Genomic DNA, 21,621 nt, shown 5'->3' on the forward strand with positions numbered 1-21,621 from the left:
GCTGGAGAAACCGACGCCCTGCAGAAGTATAGTGAGCCTCAGGCTTCCTGCTGGCTGGGGGCTCCAGCAGCACACGCCTGCCCAGAGGAGGAGATGAGCGGGCGGGCGTGCCCCGGGGCCCTCGTGCAAAGCCCACCGCACCTCCGGGACGTCAGCCGGGAGGACCCCCGTGTGCGGAGCGGACCCTGGAACACCCCGAGTTCCCCCCAGCAGTGGGGAGCCGTGCGTGCGGGGCGGTGTCAGCGCTAAGGCTGGCTTCCTCGTGCCTCGGGTCATTGCACTTGAGAAACCGGGAGTGCAAACTCAGCCCCTTCCCCCGGAGTCGCGTGTGCCGGTTCCTCCTCGTCACGCGTCTGGCCAGCTGCAGCCGCCTGCCGTCAGCCGGAGCTGGGGTCCCAGGCGTGATGAGCAAATGTGGCAACGCCGGGGTCGGGCATGGCCCGGAGCTGCGGCCGGCGTGGTGGTACCCAGAGAGCCAGGCACGGGCTGGAGGGACCCTCACCGCGCCGTGCTCAGCACAGGAAGGGCCAGGGGTCAGGGAACGGGGGAGGCGTGCGTGTGCTGGGGACGCGGTGGCCGGGCTGGGCAGCAGCAGAAACAGACCTGGGTCCCCACCGGTGCCCCAGGGAGCAGGAGCGCCGCCGTGGCTCACGTAGAACGTGGCTGTTTAACCTGGCGAGAGCCACAGAGAAATGCAGGTGAACAAAGTGGCAGCAATGCGGGCTGAGCCGGGCTGAGCCCCTGGGAGAGCGGGGGAGCTGGGCTGAGCCCCGGCCCCTGGGAGAGCGGGGGAGCAGGCCCCTCACCCCGCCTCCAGGCTCTGCGGAGGGGCACGCTGGTTCCTTAGGGATTGCCCCGCAAGTGTGTTAGCTGTTTTCCTTAGGTGGGGAGCAGAAACAAAGCTTAGGAGATGTTGTTGTAAGTGGTGCGCTGGCCGCCATGTAGAATGTGCCCATGCGGTGGTCTGAGCCACGTTATACCGCCCACAGCCGCCGGCCCCGTCGCCCACCTTGGCACACCGTGGGCGCCCCACCCCCATGTAGGTGGACAGAGCTCACAAAGCACTCGGGGAGTGTTCCAGAGAGAAACTTGAACTTGCACCTGTCTGGCTGCATTGGCGGTGTGTGTCCCTGGTAGCCGCCAGTGGACGGTCCTGGGGAAGTGGCCGTCGGCTCAGGACCGTGGCTCCCTGAGGCTGCGGGGAAGCCCCAGGTGCAGGGAGCGGTTCCAGCAGCGCGGCGGCCCGTGCTCTAAAGGCCTTCCCAGCGCACACGCCGACCTTGCCTGCAGCCGTGTGCGAGCGGGGCCGGGCTGGGGCTCGCTGCCCACGGTGTTTTTTTAACCTAGCAGCAGGCAGGGGCGGCACCTCCTGCACCAGCCCTGGCCAAGCCCCGCGTGCCGCGGCACTTCCTCATTCTCTGCCAGGGCCCGGCACAGCCGAGCCATTGCCCTCGGGTCACTCGGCCGGGTCACAGACGGCGGGGCTCGCGGGGGCCTACCTCACCTCCGTCCCAGCTGGACGGGGCAGCTGAGCGGCCGCAGCCTGGCATGGGGCACTGCTCGGCTCTGGTGACTGCCAGGGGGCCCTGTGGGCAACCACGGGAGCAGCCACCACCCTCACTGTGGGTTGCACATCTGTGGCTCCTGGCGGGGCTGTGTGGGGCTAGCAGGGCCCGTGGGTCACCCACAGCTCCAGGCCAGGGGACTTGACCACCTGGCTGGGGGTTGATGAGGTGGGAGCTGGGGCTCTGGGCACTGGGACGCTGACACCCCCCACACGCCCCCACGCTCCAGGAGTGCAGGTGCCCAGAGCCCCAGCCTTGGCTCCGGGGAGATGGCAGCGGGGGGCCACGTCACTGAACCTGGCCCTGCTGCGAGGAGGGAGCAGCCTGAGGCCGGAGAGGTGACCGGCCAGGACTGCGGTCCCCAGTGTCCCTGAGTTTTGTCTGAAGCCCACTGCCACTGGTGTGCCGCTGAAGGGGCTGGGCTGAGGGCTGCCGCTGTGGCCGCGGTAGGGTGTGAAGGCACTGGCCACGCTGTCTTTGTGCAGGAGGACCTGGGGGTGGGTAGAGCTGGGGGGTGCACGTTGCACCCAACCCTCGTGGACGTTTGGGGCAGCTGAGACGCCATTTGGAGGGAGATGGGCTGTGAACAGAGCCTGAGCCAGGCCAGGGAGCCCAGCCCTTGCCCTGCAGAGCTGCCTGGGGTCCCAGACGAGCCCCTCCCCATGCAATCAGGCGTCTGAAGCGTGAGTGACCTGCGGGTTCCTGGCCAGTCGGTGGTCAGTCAGAGGCGTCTTTCCAAGCCCGGCTGCCTTTGCAAGTGCCCCCAGACCGCGGGGCGTCGGGCAGGGGCTGGGCGGGCGCGTCCACCCTGCAGACCGGTCCTACAGGGTTCCTGTGGTTTGGGCTGCGGCGCGCTGCCCCGGGCACTGCGCTCTCAGGAAACCTGCGTCTCTGTGGATGAGGGCGGGGTGCTGGGGCCGGGGCTCCTCAGCAGGGGCCCCGCTCCGGGCCTCGGAGGCAGCTCGGCAGTGCCCTGGGGAAGACAGCGTGGGAGCCGCGGAGTCGGGCAGCCGTGTGATGACAGCACACGGATCGGGGTCTCTGCTGAGAACCAGGGACAGCAGTCATTGCTAAGAGTCGCCCTCCCCCGAAGTCCCGAGCCCTGGCTGGTCTTCATTGCAGTGTTGTCACGGTCTGCTATGGAAGACCACGGCATACGATCCGGGCACCCCGCCCTCTCCCGCTCCCCGGCCCCGCCGTGGGTTGGAGCTGGTGTCGACTGGCTCGTCAGACAAGCGGCTTGCTTCCCAGGAGTTCCGTGGGCCAGCGGTTACCCAAGCCCACATTCCGCGTGGCCAGAAGCACTCAGCGCCGTCTGATGGTTTGCGTGTTACTCCACGCTCCCGAGGTGTCTCGGGCAGCGGGTCCATCGCGTATGCGGCTCCCGGGCGGCTGCTGGCCGAGGGTCCCGGGAGCCGCCGCACGCGGCCACAGCGGTGGGTGCGTTCACAGCGCAGAGATGGGCGGGCCTGAGCGCACACCTGTCACCTGGCGGCCGTGGTGCACGCGGGCCAGCGCCTGTGTCTTCACGTGTGGGCATGGCTTAACCCGTCCCCTGCTCGGTGATTTGGGGAGTTTCTGACTGCCGCTTATTACTGGAACCAGAGCTAAAGTAACCCTGGGGGTTTTTGGTTGTTTTTTTTTCTGTCCCTGATTCAAATCATAAAATCTGAAAAAGTTGAAGGAGACGCTTGCTGTCACCTCGTCCAAGCCCCTGGCGTGACCCTCGTGGGGATCTGGAGGACGGCTCCACAGGCGGTGTCCACGGTGGGGGCTCGGCCCTCCTCGGTGGGCCGCCAGCCGGCACAGGTCACAGACCTGGCCTGAGCCCTGGCTCAGGAGCTTTCGGCGTGGCCTGGGCCCTGCTTCCCTGGACACTGCTGTCCGGCCCTCGCTGAGCCCTTCCTAAGTGAGCCGTAGCTTCCAGGTTCTCGGGCCGTTGGCCCTGGACGGACACTGGTCAGAGCTGGGGGGCGCTGGGACTCATGGTGGGCTCGAGGCTCCAGACTCGGGTTAGCAGCTGCCGCCGCAGAGCACCAGCGGTGCGGAGGCCCTGGGTTGTGGCGGGGCAAGACTGGCCCTGGCTTCCGTCCACCCGAGCGCTCGAGGTGGGCGTGGCGTCCACCCTGGGCGAGTGGTGTCTCCTGAGTGTGTGACCATTAGTGTTGCTGGCCTTGTGATCCGTGTGAGCTAGCTTTTGACCCTGGAGCTTGGCCTGCTGTGGCCAGGCCCCTGAGCGCCAACTCTTGCCCCACCCCCCACCCCACCCCTGTGGCTCCCCCGCCTGCGCCCCCGCCCACCCTGGGTGCTTCTGCTCGCCCTCCCCACACACCGAGCAGGACTTGCCCAAGGCTGCCTTCTTTGGGGTGACCTTCAGCCCAAGGAATTTATTTTTTTCTGATTTATTTGTTTGAGAGGCGGAGTTGGGTCTTCTGTCCGCTGGTCCAGTCCAGAGAGCTGGACGGAAAGTGGAGCAGCTGGGACTCCAGCCGGTGCCCATATGGGATGCCGGCTCCGCAGGCGGCAGCTTTACCCACCACGGCACAGCACCGGCCCCAGGAATCTACTTTGTAAATCATTTTTAAAATCATTTACTTATGAGTTTGAAAGGCAGAGAGACAGAGACCTTCCATCTGCTGGCCGTTCCCAGATGCCTGCAAGAGCTGGAGCCAGGAGCCAGGAGCCAGGAGCTCCACGTGGGTCTCCCATGGGGGTTGCAGGGGCCCGGGCACTTGAACCATCCTGCGCTCCCCTCCCAGGCACGTTGGTGGGAAGCTGCATCGGAAGCAGAGTGGCTGGGATGGGAGCCAGGCCCTCCGAGCGCTGGTGTGTCCTGCCGTGTCACAGCCGCCACCCCCATGTCCTGGCACCAGAGGCAGAGGGTGAGGACGCGCCTCAAACTGTCAATCAAACTGAGGGTTTCCGCCTGGACCCGCGCTGCGGCATAGCCGTTAGGGTGCCTCCTGCAGTGCCAGCATCGCATACGGGCGCCGGTTCAAGGCCAGGTGTTCCCCCAATCCACCTCCACCGAGGACGGCCCCGGTGCCTGGGCCCCTGCACCCACGTGGGAGCCCTGGATGGAGCTCCTGGCTCCTGGCTTCAGCCTGGCTCAGCCCTGGAGCTGAGGCAGGGCCGTGCCTCACGCCCACGGAGGCCCCACGGCCAGCGGAGTGGCCGTCACCCCCGCCCAGGCCTGAGCAACACTGCTCGCAGGGTCTTTGACATGGCGGGAGCTGCCTGGGGGCCGAGGGCACCACACAGGGCCCGCACGTCCCTAGCGGAGTCTTCCATCCGGAAGCCCTTCCTGCCACGCCCACCCTGCGCCAGCTGACACGGTCTCGGTCTCAGGCCGGCTCCCTGGAGTCGCCGTCCCAGCACCCTTCCCCGCGGGGGCCGGGCCCCTTCCTGCCCGGCGTGAGTCAGTGTCCCTGTCTCCGGAGCTCTTACCTCAGGTTCCCCAGCGCCAGACCCTCCGGCAGGTCCTCGCGGGCCGCTGACTCACGCCTGTCCCCGTGCGGCGCTGCCCTCGGGTGCGGCACTTCCCCCATGTTCCGGGAGGAAACGGGTGTGGGGCAAGGGGCTGGAGATGCCCCCTGCGTGGCACAGGCCCATGGCTAGCCTGGCGTGTGCAGTTAGGGCTGGGACGCGTCTGTCTGTGGCATCTCTCTTCCACCCGGAGCAGGGAGATGTCGGCGTTGAAGCTGCCCGGCGTGAGGCTTTGCAGGCGGCTCATTCCCCAGGGGCAGGGGGCGAGGGGGTGGGGCTGGCTGCTGTGCAGGTGCAGGGGGTGGAGGTGAGGGGCGCAGGCTGGCTCCTGGCAGCTCCCGGTCCCCACAGCGTGGCTATGCAGATGTGGGGCCCACCTCGCCCAGAGCCGGGCATGCCGGACCTCAGTCCCTCACACGCTGACCAGCACTGCTCTGTCTTCGACGCCTGCCTGTCCACAGTACAGGGCTGGCCCGTGGGTCTGCAGGGCCCACCCAGATTCGGGGTCCTGGGCCGCCCGTCGGCCACTTCCCTCCATGCGCTTTATTCTGAGGGGCTGTCCTGCATCGGGGCTGGGAGCTGTGGGCTGGGAACAGCTTTGTCCTCAGAGGTCTCGTTGGGGCTGGCGGCGCCACAGCCCGTGCCACGGCGGGCTCCGGGGAGACCCGGCACAGAGGGGAGGCTGTGGACCGGCTGCGCGGCCGACGATGCCTGAGGTCGGTTTCCCCAGCACGGGGAGTCCCAGAGAGCTCCCTCTCGGTGCTCCCGCGCTGAGACGCAGGGCGGACGCCGCCCCTCTGCCGATCCCAGCTCCCGCACGTCGCAGGACACGCAGGGCCCGGGCTGAACCGAGCTCCGGCCCGGGCCCATGACCGCAGGGCTGGGCAGGGCTGGGCTGGCCTCCGTCACTCAGCAAGGAGGGTGCTAACTTCTGCGGCTCAGCGGGGACCAGGACCTCCTGTCCCAAAGCCCACCCTCAGCGAGGAAGACGGCGAACAAACAGGTGTAGACCGCAATTGGCGCCAGGGGTGGGACATGGCTGAAGCTCCAGGGGTGCCCCCCAGCTGAGATGGGGGCGCTGGGGTCCGGGGCTGGAGTGAGCCCCGTGTTGCCTGGGAGCAGCAGTGAGACTGGCCTGGCTGTGGGCAGGGGCGGGCCGGGCAGGCAGTGGGCGCTGGGAGCTGTGGGCAGGTGTCTTCCATGTGGGTCTCACATCGTCCCTCTGGCTGCAAGATGGAGGGTGGGGTGGGTGTGGGGAGGAAGCCGGGGCTCTGTCACCCTCAAGTCAAACCGTGCAGCACAGCTTTAAAACAAACAAGATGGATTTCTGTACGTATAAGGCTGGCCGAGGCAGAGCAGTGTCCTGCACGCCCTGGCTCGCTCTGCAGGTGCTCACAGCCGGGCTGGCGCTGGCACAGCGGGTTAAGCCATGGCTTGTGACGCCGGCAGCCCACGTGCACGCCGGCTGGAGTCCCAGCTGCTCTGCCTGACGCAGCTCCCTGGCTGGCACAGCCATTGGAGGAGTGAGCAAAGGGAGCTCCCCTCCCCACTCTCTCCAAAATAAATCCTTCACGCAGGAAACTGCCCACAGCAGCCATGGCTGGGCCAGGCCCCGGGCAGGCCAAAGCAGGGGCTGGAACTCCATCCGGGTCTCCCATGTGGACAGCAGGGGCCCAGGGACGTGGGCCATCGTCCGCTGCCTTCCATTAGCAGGGAGTGGACCGGAAGTGCAGAGCAGCCAGGACTTGAACCAGGCACTCGACACGGGTGTGAGCGTCGCCAGGTGGCGGCTTGTGCGACGGTGTGGCCCCCAAAGGCAGCATTTTAAGGGCACAGGGAGGGAAGTGAGGTGAGGGTCAAGGCGGAGGCGATGGTGTGTGGAGAGCCCGTGGGCGTTTTGTGCTCTTGAGGAAGCTTCTAGAACCCCCAGCGGCGCCGCCGTCGTCATGAGGGTGCTGGCTCCCTGTGTCCACCTGTGTTCCCAGCCGGGCCACAGAGCAGAGGGAGCAGGGTCTCCGCGAGCCGGGCTCTGGGGGGCCGCCGTCATGAGGGTGCTGGCTCCCTGTGTCGAGCTGTGTTCCCAGCCGGGCCACAGAGCAGAGGGAGCAGGGTCTCCGCGAGCCGGGCTCTGGGGGGCCGTCATGAGGGTGCTGGCTCCCTATGTCCACCTGTGTTCCCAGCCGGGCCACAGAGCAGAGGGAGCAGGGTCTCCGCGAGCCGGGCTCTGGGGGGCCGCCGTCATGAGGGTGCTGGCTCCCTGTGTCGAGCTGTGTTCCCAGCCGGGCCACAGAGCAGAGGGAACAGGGTCTCCGCGAGCCGGGCTCTGGGGGGCCGCCGTCATGAGGGTGCTGGCTCCCTGTGTCGAGCTGTGTTCCCAGCCGGGCCACAGAGCAGAGGGAGCAGGGTCTCCGCGAGCTGGGCTCTGGGGCGGCCGCTGGCCTTGTGAGGGCCAGCACTCTGCTCAGGTTGGCCGTGCGCAGCCAGCTGGACACCCAGCCCTTCCCGGAGTGGTCGGGAGGCCCCAGGGCATGGCGGGCGGGGGTGGCGCAGCCCCTGGGGAGCCGGGGGCGGCTCATGTTACCAGTCCGCGGGAGTCAGGTTGCTGGAGCCTTCGGTCAGTGAGAAGGCCACGGCTCCACCTGCGTGCAGGTTGGGCGGGGTGGACGTCGCCCGCTCAGTGCTGTCAGTGGCGCACGGTGCTCCCTGTGGGACTCCGCGCCACCCCCTCCCGCCCAGGAAGTGACCAGCAGTCACCTGCGAGGAGCTGCCCTGGCCATGGTCACGCTGGGGGCGCCTCCTGGGGTCTCCCGGGCTTCAGTCCTGACTCAGGGAGAGTGGAGAGGCACCCCCAGCCCCTGGCCGTTTGCCCGGGGAGGTGAGGGGCTCTGGGCTCTGAGTGGACCTCCAGGAAGGAGCCAGGTGGGCCGTGGGAGGTGACGGCAGCCCAGCACAGAGCCAGGGACACGCAGCTCCTGGTGGCACCCAGGGAGAGCACCTCAGCCGGGAGCCTCCTCCCGTCCCCCCTCCCGCGGCCCCATGACTCTGGAATGTTCCTTCCTGCGGCTCCGGGGCCTCCCGCTCTGCGCAGCCCCCGTGGCTCTCCACAGCCTTGGACTTGGGGGCCGCTCGAGATGCCGCTGTTTCCCACAGGAGCTCGTTCCCACGAGTGCTGTCCCCGTGGCCTTATCGGCGGGGGAGGCTTTGTCTGCCCCTGTTCCCAGCTTAGACCCGGTGTGAAACGGCCACGGGCAGCGCTCCCGCTCCCACCCCCCACGGCACCCGTTTGTCAAACAGACATTATGAATAGGAGCTGCCGCACGTGACCCTGCGTCACCCGTGACCTCACAGCCGCGGGCACGCGGTGACACAGTAAGTATTTCCTGTGCACCGGGAGCCTTCCTGGTCCCACCATTGTTGTTCAACCTTTGCCTGGGAAAAAACAAAAATTATTTGCCGGAGCCTGGTGTTGTGTTTGTTTAGGGCCTTGATGGGAACTCCTCCGGCCAGGGCGTCCCAGCAGCAGCCCCCGGCCGGCGGCGGAGAGAGCCAGTTCTCACCGCCGTGGGCGTCGGGCAGCGGCACCCCTCTCGCTTCCGGGGCCGCTTTGGAGACGTGATGGGAAGGGTTTGTTTTCCTTGCCACCGGGCTCGAACAAAGGGCTGGGGCTCCGAGGGGAAGGCCGCCATGGCGTCTGCCGGCCCAGGTGGCTGGCTCTCCGGGAATTGCTTTGCAGCCCTCAGTGAGCCGTAGGGGGACTGGGGAGGACAGCGGGAGACAGAGCCCCGGCTGGGGCGGCCTCCACGCTCAGCCTGGGGAGCCCACGCCTGCCTCCCTCACCCCAGCCTCGCGCGGGATTCTGGGCTGCCCTGGGTAACAGGCGCACCCAGCCTCAGCCGCGGTTGGGGGGCAGGTGTCTGCCCTGGGCACACTGCTTTTCCCGGACAGAGCCGCTGTCAGGACGTGGCCGGCCGACACCAGCCCGGGGCGTGCAGGGCCACCTCGCTTGGAGCTCACGGGCCCTGGAGCCACCCGGGGGGAGGGGGAGGATGGACAGGGCGTGGCGTGGCTGAGGCCGCCGGGCCTTGCCCAGCAGGTTGAGCCCAGCGCCGCTGCTCTGAGGTCACCCTGGGTCCTGGGTGGGTCCCCCAGGGAAGGCTGAGGGAGGGCGACTCGGGAGAGAGGGGTCTCTAAGTGCGGGGTGAGCCGGCCCGGGTGGCAGAACCGTCCTGCACAGGTTCCAGGCTCTGCCCGGCCACTGAGGGTGAGCCGGCTGCGCCGGCAGACAGGGGGCCCTGGAGGCGGCACTTAGGCAGATGTAGGGTGAGCTGCAGCCGAGAGATTTGTGGGAGGGGCACAGGGAAGCTGTAACGGGCCCGCCCCGGCACCGGCACTGGCAGCCCCTGTGCTGGGTGGGAGCACGGAGGGGAGGGGCTATTCTGTCGGGGGCTCCAGGAGCCGGCCCCGCCCAGCCACCAGCTCCCTCCTGGCCTGCACCAGTGACCGTGGGGTGGCCCCTGCCACGCGCCCATCACGGACCGTGTGCCCAAGGCTCCCGCCGTCTCCCACACAGCCAGCCTGGGCCGGAGAAGGCCTGCCTGTTGCTGGCGCCGCAGAGCGCAGACGTGGGGTCCCTGTCGTGACAGCTTCAGCGTGGCAGTCGGCAGCCCAGGGCCCACAACCCCAGCCTGCTTGCCTCCTCGTGGGGCTCAGCGTGGTTCACCTCTAAACCCAGCCAAGGGTTTTGCATTCTGAGCTGGTGCAAGCAGCCGCCACAAGGAGGCGCTGGAGAGCATCCGAGAAGGGACAGGGGAGGAGGCAGAGGCCGGGCTGTGCGGGCTGTGTGGCCTGGCCCTGAAGCCTGGCCTGGCCTCAGCGGGCGCCGTGGGGTGGCTGGGACATGTGTCCACCTGCGCTCGCCCCTGCCTGCTCTGGAAAGCGCATTTGGGAACGGGTCCCGAGCAGCCCAGCTGCGACTGAGGGACCCCGACAGGTGGCTGCCGGTGTCCGGCCACCTGTTAGGAACACCCGCACCCTCCAGAGACGGAGCGGAGCTGTCCTCACTCACGGCCTCTGGGATGCGGCCACCAGCACTGGACGACGACGCGGCCCTGCCCGTCCTGTTGGCGTCTCAGACCTGCAGGAGCCGGGCGAGGCCAGGAGACAGACACACTGGAATCAGGCTGTCAGATAAATAAACCTAAGAAATACTGCAGTAAGGGCCGCCATTGTGGCGTAGCGGCCACAGCTGCCGTCTGCGGTGCCGGCATCCCGGTCGGTGCTGGTTGGTTTCCTGGCTGCTCCACTTCCGATCCGGCTCCCTGCTAATGGCCTGGGCAAAGCCCAAGTGCGCAGGTCCCTGCCACCCGTGGCGGGGACCGAGATGGAGTTCCTGGTTTCGAACTGGCTCAGCCCCGGCTGCTATGGCCATTTGGGGAGTGAAGCAGCGGATGGAAGAGATCCCTCCCTCCCTCCCTCCCTCCCTCTGTCTCTTCCCTGGTCTCTGTAGCTCTGCCTTTCACCTAAGTAAATAAATCTTAAAAATAGACCCCGATGCGAGTGGCTTCAGAAGGCGGGACCCGGCTTTGTGCCCCACGGTTACACGTCGGTGCTGTGACCTGAGTGTGTTTGCCCCCTTGGCCCAGCGCGTGCAGGGGGTTAGGCCCCGAGGTCTCTGTTTGTGGTCTGTGGTGGGAGAGCGGTGTGCCAGTGGGTGCAGAGTCTCCAGGCTGAGCCCCGAGCGAGGGGAACAAGCACCCAGCTGCACGCGCAGCCCTGCCGCCGTGGCGAGGCCACCCGGAGCCTGTGTCCCGCCCCCTGGACCTGACCCCTACAACAGCGAGTCCGAGTGACCGAAGTGCTCCTCCATCCGCTGGTTCACTCCCCATGGTGGCTATCACAGCCTGGACTGGGCCAGGCCAAAGCCAGGAAGGAGCCTGGCCCTGCATCCGGGTCTCCCACGCGTGTGCAGGGGCCCGAGTCCTTGGGCCACCTGAGCAGGGTGCTGGATTGGACATGGAGCAGCCGGCACCTGACAGAGGACGCTGGCGTTGCCAGCCGAAGCCGCTGCACCGTGGCGCCGGCCCTTGGTCTCCTCCTCCTTCCTGAGGTCGCCCACTTGAAGCGCTTGGCTGGAGTGACAGGCAGCTGGCTGCTTCAGACGTGCAAGTGGCCTGCGTGGCCAGGGATGAAGAGGGGCGGGCCGGCTCCGTCAGCGGGTGCCCCCGGCACGCCTGTGTCCCTGACAGAGGGCGTGTGCGGCAGGTGCGGATGGGCAGCGGTCCAGGCCCCGGGGCTCCTGCACGGAACAGCAGGGCACCCAGCGGCTCGGAGCAGTGCAGCAGCAAACAGCAGAGCCGTGCCGTCGAGGGCAGGGGCCGGGGGCTGACCCGCGGCCGAGAGGTCTCTGCTGCAGGCCGTGCTGGTCGCGCACAGGTGCTGGGACTCGGGCTCCTAGGCTCCGGCCGTGTTCGGGAATTCTCTTCAGTGTACGCATTTTTCTGTCTGAAAGGCAGTGGCACAGTGAGGCCTCGGGCCCCGGGGTCCCTTCCCCAGTGCCCACACAGCCAGGGCGGGGCCGGGCTGAGGCCAGCAGCTGGAACTCCATCCGGGCCTCCCACGTGGGAGGCTGAGGGCCGAGTTCTTGGCCATCACCAGCCTCCCAGCTGCAGGTGAGCAGGCAGCTGGATGGGAAGCAAAGGCAGGACTTGAACCCAGGCCTTCTGCTACGGGATGCTGGCGTCCCAGGCTGCCCCATAACCCACTGCGCCACAGGGCTCACCCCAGGTATTCTCGTTTCGATCTTGTTCAACCTTTTACGGAGTCACAGCCCTTCTTACTAACTCACGCGCACACACAGGCAGTGGGGTTGCCAGCCCGTGTGAGAGGCATGGCCCTAGGGAAGGCGCTGAGACTGGTGCACCTGTCACCTCTCCGGGAGCCCAGGCGGCGACAGCTGGGGCCTGGCGCCGCTGGATGACTGCCCTGGCCCTGGCCCTGGTGCTGTCACCTCCGCCTGCACCTACCTATGGGGTGCCGGAAGGCGTGTGTTTCCCGGGCTTGGACCTGGCATGGCTGTGCTCGCTGGCTTGGTGAGCCTGGGCACTCGGCACCCGGCAGGCCCTGGACAGGCTGGGTGGGGCCCGTGGCCCTGAGGCCTGCGCTGGCCGTCCTGTCCTGGTTTGCTGTCAACTACACCCACTCTACCTCTGCCCATTCCCATCATGTTGGTGCCTGGTCTCCCTTGGCTCCCTGCAGCCCTGCCTGCCCGCAGGGCTGATGGCTTGGGTGGCGGCTAGGCCGGTGAGTGGCTGCTCCAGGACTGGATGCTGCCTGAGGCCAGGCCCAGCTCCGCCCGCACGTGAGCCGTCACCTCCGCATTGTGCACCCAAATCCACTTGGGCCGAATCTGCACCACACGTGTTTGCCATCACCATCGCCAAACCGGTGTGGCTGCCGAAGGACACGGAGGCTGCGGGCTCATTGGACCCAGCCCGTCGATCCCGGCGGGAGTGCTGTGCCCCGGGGGGGGGGGGGGCACCGAGGGGGAGGGTTTTGACTGGGGGGAGGGCGTGTTGGCAGCCACAGCCAAGGCCTGGGTGGGAGAGGAGTCGGCAGGCGCCTGGGGGTCTCTGGCTTGCCCCGCGGTGCTCTGTGACGTAGGCAAAGCAGCAGATGGGTCGGTACGTGGCCCAGTGCCCAGGGAGGAGGAGACCTGTCACCAGGCCTACCTCGGGGTTTGGTTCAGGTCTCCACAGGTGCACCCCCTGTGGGTCCGGGCTGGGGGAGGGGCCTGAGCTATCAGCGCCCTGGAGGGAGGTGCAGACTCCCCGGGGTGCACAAGGAGCTGCGGGGGCGGGTGTCTCATTGTGGAGAACGCAGTATTGCTGTGGGTGGGGGAGGAGCAGGTGTGGGAGCCCCACGTCATCAGGGGCCAGTGTCGTGGCAGGGAGGCCCCGTGCCAGCACACGTGGCGACTCGGGCAGGTTGGCGTGGACTGGTAAGGTCGTGACGAGTGGCCAAGTTTGCACAGGAGCGAGCTCGGGCGCGTGGTGGGCGCAGAAGGCCTCCCGGTTCCCGCCGGCGTGTTTGGATGCCCCGCACCCTGCGGACAGTTTGAATCCAGCGCCGGCTCGGAGCAGCCGGGCACCTGCCGTGCTGCCTTCCCTGGCGTGACACCGTGGTGCCGGCCCCGCAGGCCCTGGCTGTCCAGTGGCGCACACTCGGCACCCTTGTCGTTTCCCGACTCCTCGGGGCGTGGCCAGAGCTCGGCCGAGCGGGTACCGTCCTCCCGGGCACGGCGCAGCCTCCTGGAGAGGTGCTTCCTGCTGCCCCTTGGGAAACGATTTCCACTTCCTAAAATATGTTTGTTTTCTCTCTGGCTCGGCCCCTGCTCCCTGCCCGGTGCCTTTGGCAGGGTGGAAGGGCGGCCAGCCCCCAGCTGGACAGAGCCTCACAAGGGACCATGCACACGGGGCTGCCGTCCGCAACCCAGCTCTCCCCCAGCCCCGCCCCCTGCGAAGGGCACGCGGCCCCCGACCTGAGAGCAGAGAGTTTATTTCCAACGCTGGTCTATTTCCAGAGCAGGGGAGAGAGAGGTGTTCCATCCACCGGCTCACTCCCAGACGGCCACAGCAGCCAGGACTGGGTCAGGCTGAGGCCAGCAGCCTGGAGCTCCGTGCCGGCGTCCCAGGTCGGGGAGGGAGCCTGGTACTGGAAGATGCAGTGGCAGGGAGCTGGCCGGGAAGCAGAGTGACCGGGACTGCACCCAGCGCTGTCACACCACAACGCCCGCCTGGCAGGTCCTTGCCCATGCCTTTGGCTGTCCGGGCGGGGGCACTTCCAGCGTGTGCACGGCCGTGTGTGGCCTGTGCTGCGTCGCACGGAGCTGCAGCCGGGTCCTTTGGCTGCTGGTGGCGCCCCCGCCTTTGTGCCACAGTTGTTCCTGCCCCCCGTGCAATGGGCAGTTAGGTGCAGTGCGCCCAATGCAGGATGGATACCTTTATTCCAGGCAGCCCTGGGCCCAAGCCCTTTGCAGCTGGGACGTTGAGCAGGTTGGCCCGGCTCTCTGAGCCTGGCGTCCCTCGCCGGTGAGGTGGGCACAGCCTTGCCTCCCTGGCTGTACTGTGGGCCTGAGTGCCCAGTGCCTTTCCTGCTGGGGCCACAGAGCCCCCTGGTGGCCGTGGGGATGCGGTGCACGGCAGCTCTCGGCCCCTCTCCTGCCCTGTGCCCGGTGGTGCCCTGGAGGGCCTGGTCCAGCACCGGTCGTGTGGAGGGGTCTTGGCCTCATGCCACGGCCCCCCCTCCAGGCACCTGCTGTGCGAGGCCGGGGGCAGGGTGCTCTCCACTCGTGCTCAGCCAGTGCCGCACCTCCCGCCACCTGCCGGGCTGCACACCTGCTGGGTTCCCCGACCCCAGATCCGCCACCAACACAGGGAACAGGAAGTCTGCGGGGACCCTGAGGGGTGGTGGGTGTGTGCGTGCCAGCGTGCGTGGCAGGGCCACGTGTCTCCTTCCCAGTGCCGCTTGCACAGGTGGGGGCCCCGTCTGAGCAGTACGTGTGACCCCGGGTCTCAGCGTGGCCACGTGTGACTGCTGCAGGACCCCGTGGCTGAGTGTGACCACATGTATGACTGTGGGACCCCACATCTGAGCGTGCCCCCGTGTGACTGGTGTAGGACCCCGCGTCTGAGCGTGCTCACATGTATGGCCTGTCTGAGCGTGCCCACGCGTGTGCCTGGCGTGTGGGACACTATCTGAGCGTGCCCACGCGTGTGACTGGGTGTGGGACACTGTATCTGAGCGTGCCCACGCGTGTGCCTGGCGTGTGGGACACTATCTGAGCGTGCCCACGCGTGTGACTGGGTGTGGGACACTGTATCTGAGCGTGCCCACGCGTGTGCCTGGCGTGTGGGACACTATCTGAGCGTGCCCACGCGTGTGACTGGGTGTGGGACACTGTATCTGAGCGTGCCCACGCGTGTGCCTGGGTGTGGGACACTGTATCTGAGCGTGCCCACGCGTGTGCCTGGGTGTGGGACACTATCTGAGCGTGCCCACGCGTGTCCCCGCAGGCCTCCCGGAGCAGTACTACAGCCTCACCTGGTTCGTGAGCCCCATCCTTGGCCTCATCTTCACGCCGCTCATCGGCTCGGCGAGTGACCGCTGCACCCTGAGCTGGGGCCGCCGGCGCCCCTTCATCCTGGCGCTGTGCGTGGGCGTCCTCGTGGGCGTGGCGCTCTTCCTCAACGGCTCGGCCATAGGTGAGCGGGGTGGGAACGCTGGGGGCGCCCGGCACAGGCGCGTTTCCTGTTGTGAGCGTATCTGACCCCGCGTCCTGTTTCCAGCAGGCTCTCGTCTTTTGTTCTTCTCTCGGACGGGGTGTCGGGAACGCCCGGGGCGCGTGGTGTGTGTGTGTCACACTCCTGTCTGCGTGCTGGGTTTACTCTGTTTCCGCCGACGCCCGGTGCGTGGGAACCGCTTCTGCCCCGGGCGCCCTGGGAGCCCTGGGAGCCCCTGCCTCCCGGGCTGGAGCAGGAAGCCGCCGGCCCAGGAGCCTCCTGGGTGGGGGTGCCCCTCCCCCACTCGGGGCAGACCCAGCGTCGCCTCCCTGAGTCCCGCCCCGGTGCCCCGGTGCCGGCGGTCTGCTGGGCACTGCGGCCCACATCGTCCTGCTTGTGCCGAGGGGGGAGCAGACGCACGGGGAGCGAGACGGCTCTCCAGGCCACCCTGGGGAGGTCCTGCCCCCTGCGACCTGGACACGGTGACTTGGGCGCCTGGGTCCTGCCCCGTGGCCACAGACCTAGCTTCCTGGCCGAAGCCCCTGCTTCTGTGCCCACCCTGGCGCAGGCCGTGTGGGTTCAGCCCATCACGGGGATTTGGCGCTGGGCCTGGGTCCCAGGACGGCACCTCACTGGCATGAGGGGAGGCCCGGCTCTGCTGGTCAGGGCGCACCTGGGCAGGTGCAGCGGCACCCCAGGTGGCTCAGGAGCCGGGGATGGGAGGCCGCTTCCCCTTGAGCTGCACGCTGTGGCCTGGACGGCTCCGGAAGCCTCTGTGTCTCCGTTGGCTCTCGAGGGGAGAGGTGGGGGCACAGAGGACTGTCCCATCTCGGAGGGACGTGGAGCCTGAGCGAGCTCGGAGGGCGGTGCGCACAGCAGTAGGTGTGCTGGCCTTGCCGGGTCCGAGGGTGGCTTCCCTGGGCGAGGGTGGGGGCTGCCCCCGCTCCCACTGCCCCCCAGGCTGAGGCTGGTCGGCTCTGGCTCTGACCACCCTCTGTGTGCTCTGTCCAGGCCTGGCCCTCGGCGATGTCCCGAACCAGCAGCCCATTGGCATTGTCCTCACCGTGCTGGGGGTGGTGGTGCTGGACTTCAGCGCGGACGCCACCGAGGGGCCCATCCGCGCCTACCTGCTGGACGTGGTGGACAGCGAGGAGCAGGACATGGCCCTCAACATCCACGCCTTCTCCGCCGGTGAGCACCCCGGGGCGGGGGCGGCCGGGGTGTCCGGGCCTGGGACCTCGCGCTCACCCAGGGCAGCAGCTGGCTCCCCTCTGGTCCCGTGCTCCCTGCCTCGCTCAGCGGCCCTCTGTGGTTCGGTTCTCAGACCTGGGCCCAGCTGGCTCTCTGGTCTCATGCTGTTCTCTGTGCAGCATCCCCAGGTCGAGGCCCAGTGCGCCGAGCCGTGGCCCTGGGCCCTGGCACCGGCCGGCAGCCGCCCCAGGGACGCCCCCCGCCGCTCACTGCCGCTCCTCTCTCCCCGCTCAGGTCTGGGCGGGGCCATCGGCTACGTGCTGGGGGGGCTGGACTGGACGCAGACCGTGCTGGGCGACTGGTTCAGGACGCAGAACCAGGTGCTCTTCTTCTTCGCCGCCATCATCTTCACCGTGTCGGTGGCCCTGCACCTGTTCAGCATCGCGGAGGAGCAGTACAGCCCGCCGCAGGACCGGAGCCCCGAGGCGGCCAGCGCCAAGCTCGGGGGCCCCCTCGCACCCGCCGCCCGCCTCAGCGCCCTGGACGGCGGCCCCCCGTTCCCGGACGAGGTGCAGTCGGAGCACGAGCTCCCGCTGGACTACCTGGACGTGGACATCGTGCGCAGCAAGAGCGACTCGGTGCTGCACGTGCCCGACGCCGCGCTGGACATGGAGCCCGAGCTGCTGTTCCTGCACGGCATCGAGCCGTCCATCTTCCACGACGGCTCCTACCCCGGCACCCCCCGGAGCACCAGCCAGGAGCTGGGCAAGGCCCGGCTGCCCCGTCTCTGCACGCTGCTCAGGGAACACGCCACGGAGGACGACACCTTGCTCGACAGGCACGCGCAGGAAGCCAAAGTCCCCAACGGCAGCGGCTCTGCGCCCGGAGACGCCCTCGGCAGCTGCACCAGGGCGGACGCGAAGGCCGCGGCCGCGCCGGGCTCCGTGCGCCGCCGCCGGCACGTGTTCCGCCGGCAGGCCTCCAGCACCTTCTCCTACTACGGCAAGATCGGCTCCCACCGCTACCGGCACCGGCGCGCCAACGCCGTGGTGCTCATCAAGCCGTCGCGCAGTATGAGCGACCTGTACGACATGCAGAAGCGGCAGCGCCAGCGGCAGCGCCAGCGGCACCAGAGCGGGGCCACCACCTCCAGCGGGGACACGGAGAGCGAGGAGGGCGAGGGCGAGACCACCGTGCGCCTGCTCTGGCTGTCCATGCTGAAGATGCCCAGGGAGCTGACGCGCCTCTGCCTGTGCCACCTGCTCACCTGGTTCTCCGTCATCGCCGAGGCCGTCTTCTACACCGACTTCATGGGCCAGGTCATCTTCAAAGGGAACCCCAAGGTGAGCCCCCGCCTCGGCGCCCGCGTGCAGGGGGGCTTGCGGGGGGGGGGACACCGAGTGAGCCCCGAGGGGCACAGCCACGGGTGCCAAGCACTTGACAAGGAGCAGGAGGCACTTCCGGGGCCCCAGTGGATGTGGCCTGAGCCATCTGCGGCCTTGCACCAGACCCCAGAGCCCGGAGCCTGAAGGGGAGAAAGCCGCGTCCCTGCTGCCGGGCTCGCGGGCCCACACCGAGCTGTGTCCCCCGCCTGGCTCGGGGTTGGGGGTGCAATGGCCGCCATGTGCACACGGGGGTCTCTGCCACCCGCCCCGACCAGCCGGCCTCCCCTGGTGGCTGGGGGCAGAGGCACCGGCCTGGGCCGGGGCTGCCCCTTCACACACAGTGCCCTGCCCACACCTCACTCTGGCCTCTCTCTGGCACAGGCCCCCTCCAACTCGACGGACTGGCACGCCTACAATGCCGGCGTGAAGACGGGCTGCTGGGGCCTGGTCATCTACGCGGCCACCGGTGCTATTTGCTCAGGTGAGAAGCCGGGGGCATGGGGACCCTGACGTGGTGCTGAACGGGCCTTCCCCCAGCCGGAGAGAGTGGCCACCGAGGGCTGCACACGTGCGTGGGGGGGTGCGTGTTGTCTGGGCCCAGTCTGCTCGTGTGTAGAGGGGTGTTGGCTGGGCCCCGGGCTGTGTGTGTGTATGGGTGCGTGTTGGCTGGGCCCCGGGCTGCGTGTGTGTGTGTGTGGGGGGGGTTGGTTGTGCCCTGGGCTGCGTGTGTGTGTGGGGGGGGTGTTGGCTGGGCCCCGGGCTGCGTGTGTGTGTGTGGGGGGGGGTGTTGGCTGGGCCCTGGGCTGCGTGTGTGTGTGTGGGGGGTGTTGGCTGGGCCCCGGGCTGCGTGTGTGTGTGTGTGGGGGGGTGTTGGCTGGGCCCTGGGCTGTGTGTGTGTGTGGGGGGGGTGTTGGCTGGGCCCCCGGCTGTGTGTGTGTGTGTGGGGGGGTGTTGGTTGTGCCCTGGGCTGCGTGTGTGTGTGGGGGTGTGTGTGTTGGCTGGGCCCCGGCTGCGTGTGTGTGTGGGGGTGTGTGTGTGTTGGCTGGGCCCCGGCTGCGTGTGGGGGGGGTGTGTGTAGGGGGGTGTTGACTGGCCCTGGGCTGCGTGTGTGTGTGGGGGGTGTGTGTGTGTGTTGGCTGGGCCCCGGCTGCGTGTGGGGGGAGTGTGTGTAGGGGGGTGTTGACTGGCCCCGGCTGCGTGTGGGGGGTTGTGTGTAGGGGGGTGTTGGCTGGCCCCCGGCTGCGTGGGGGTGTGGGGGTGTGGGGGTGTTGGCTGGGCCCCAGCTGCGTGTGTGTGGGGTGTGTGTAGGGGGGTGTTGACTGGCCCTGGGCTGCGTGTGTGTGTGTGGGGGGTGTTGACTGGCCCTGGGCTGCGTGTGTGTGGGGTGTGTTGGCTGGGCCCCGGGCTGTGTGTGTGTGGGGGGGTGGGTGTTGGCTGGGCCCCGGACTGCGTGTGTGTGTGGGGTGTGTGTTGACTGGCCCCGGGCTGCGTGTGTGTGTGTGTGGGGTGTGTTGGCTGGGCCCCGGGCTGTGTGTGTGTGGGGTGGGGGGTGTTGGCTGGCCCCGGGCTGTGTGTGTGTGTGTGGGGGGGTGTTGGCTGGGCCCTGGGCTGCGTGGGGGGGGGGGTGTTGGCTGGCCCCGGGCTGCGTGTGTGTGTGGGGGGTGTTGACTGGCCCTGGGCTGCGTGTGTGTGGGGTGGGTGTTGGCTGGGCCCCGGGCTGCGTGTGTGTGTGTGGGGGTGTGTGTTGGCTGGGCCCCGGGCTGCGTGTTTGTGGGGGGGTGAGTGTTGGCTGGGCCCCGGGCTGCGTGTGTGTGTGTGTGTGTGTGCGGGGGTGTTGAGTGGCCCTGGGCTGCGTGTGTGGGGTGGGTGTTGGCTGGCCCCAGGCTGTGTGTGTGTGTGGGGGGGGTGTGTTGGCTGGGCCCCGGGCTGTGTGTGTGTGTGGGGGGGGGATGTGTTGGCTGGCCCCAGGCTGTGTGTGTGTGTGGGGGGGTGTTGGCTGGGCCCCGGGCTGCGTGTGTGTGTGTGTGGGGGGTGTTGACTGGCCCTGGGCTGCGTGTGTGGGGTGGGTGTTGGCTGGCCCCAGGCTGTGTGTGTGTGTGGGGGGGTGTGTTGGCTGGGCCCCGGGCTGCGTGTGTGTGTGTGAGGGGTGTTGGCTGGGCCCCGGGCTGTGTGTGTGTGTGGGGGGGGGGGTGTTGGCTGGGCCCCGGGCTGCGTGTGTGTGTGTGAGGGGTGTTGGCTGGGCCCCGGCTGCGTGTGTGTGTGTGTGGGGGTGTTGGCTGGCCCCGGGCTGTGTGTGTGTGTGGGGGTGTTGGCTGGCCCCAGGCTGTGTGTGTGTGGGGGGGTGTGTTGGCTGGGCCCCGGGCTTCGTGTGTGTGTGGGGGGTGGGTGTTGGCTGGGCCCCGGGCTGCGTGTGTGTGTGGAGTGTGTGTTGGCTGGGCCCCGGCTGCGTGGGGGGGGGGGGAGGGCTGGGCCCCGGCTGCCTGTGTGGGGGGTGTGTGTTAGCTGTGCTAGGCTGGCTGGCGCAGGCGGGGGATGGTGCAGGGAGTCCTCTGCTCACTGCCCGGCCCTCACAGCCCTACTGCAGAAGTACCTGGACAACTACGACCTCAGCGTCAGGGTGATCTACGTGCTGGGCACGCTGGGCTTCTCCGTGGGCACGGCCATCATGGCCATGTTCCCCAACGTCTACGTGGCCATGGTCACCATCAGCACCATGGGCATCGTCTCCATGAGCATCTCCTACTGCCCCTATGCCCTGCTGGGCCACTACCACGACATCAAGGAGGTGGGTGCTGGCGGGGGCGGGGCGCCCCAGGCCTCGGGAGGGCCCTCGTGGCCTGTGACCTGCTGCCTCCCGTGAGGCTGTCCTTGTCTGTGTTCTGATGAGGCTGGCGGGGCTGCCGCTGTCCCCAAGGCCGCTGGGTCACAGCCGCGTCCCCTGGGGGAGGGAGCTCCCGTCCCCTGCAGGCCGGGGGCCCTTATTGAACAGCTTTCCCAGGTCTGGTATCCGAAAGCTCAGTGACCACAGGGTTTGATGGTCTCGATGCGTCTCTGTAACCCCACCCTGTCTCTGTAACCCCGCCCCATCTCTGTAACCCCGCCCCGTCTCTGTAACCCCGCCCCAGCACTGGGGCGGGCTGAGCTGCACGAGATCAGGGGCCAAGGAGGGGCAGGTGGGCCGGGCTGCAGGTGCTTAGGGTGCCGAGGCGGGGGCAGGTGGACCAGGGTACATGCCCTCAGGGGCCATGGCGGGGGCAGATGGGCTGGGCCACAGGTGTGAGGGGGCGAGGGGCCGAGGCGGGGGCCAGGCGGGCCGGGCTGTGTGGCCGCGGGGCCGAGGCGGGTTGCAGGTCTCGGGCATAGCAGGCAGACCCCGAGCTGGGGGGAGGAAGACACCAGGCGCTCCCGCCTCCCTCCTCAGCCCCAGCCATGGTGACAGCAGTGAGAACGGAACAGAACTCCTATTTAAATAGGCTCTTAATCGCAGTGTAGTGGCTGCTCGGGCGCAGGGGGGAGCGCACGCTTGACCTGACCCAGGCCAGGAGCCTCTCCACCCCAGGCAGCCCTGGCCCTGATTCTCGGCGCTGTGTCCCTCCCTCCCGGGGCCTCGTGTGGGTGCTGGAGCCGGGCCCGGTGCTGTGTCGGTCTGCAGCAGGGCACCTCTCCCCCCCCCCCCCCCGCCCCCATGGAGTCCACATGGCCGCCCCTGAGCTGCTC

The 21,621-nt window shown here is 68.4% G+C and overlaps 1 protein-coding gene across 1 annotated transcript in view; it reads left to right on the forward strand.

The window, feature by feature from the left end:
• The window catches only part of SLC45A4 (solute carrier family 45 member 4), a 69,677-nt gene that overhangs the window by 46,294 nt on the left and 1,762 nt on the right, over positions 1-21,621 (forward strand). The window contains exons 4-8 of the mRNA XM_062187935.1: positions 15,122-15,310; positions 16,340-16,519; positions 16,814-17,862; positions 18,286-18,385; positions 20,478-20,689. Of these exons, the coding sequence (XP_062043919.1) occupies positions 15,122-15,310; positions 16,340-16,519; positions 16,814-17,862; positions 18,286-18,385; positions 20,478-20,689 (1,730 nt within the window). The remainder of the gene's footprint in view (positions 1-15,121; positions 15,311-16,339; positions 16,520-16,813; positions 17,863-18,285; positions 18,386-20,477; positions 20,690-21,621) is intronic.

Source organism: Lepus europaeus, chromosome 4, assembly GCF_033115175.1.
Source record: "Lepus europaeus isolate LE1 chromosome 4, mLepTim1.pri, whole genome shotgun sequence".
Classification (NCBI taxonomy): Eukaryota; Metazoa; Chordata; class Mammalia; order Lagomorpha; family Leporidae; genus Lepus; species Lepus europaeus.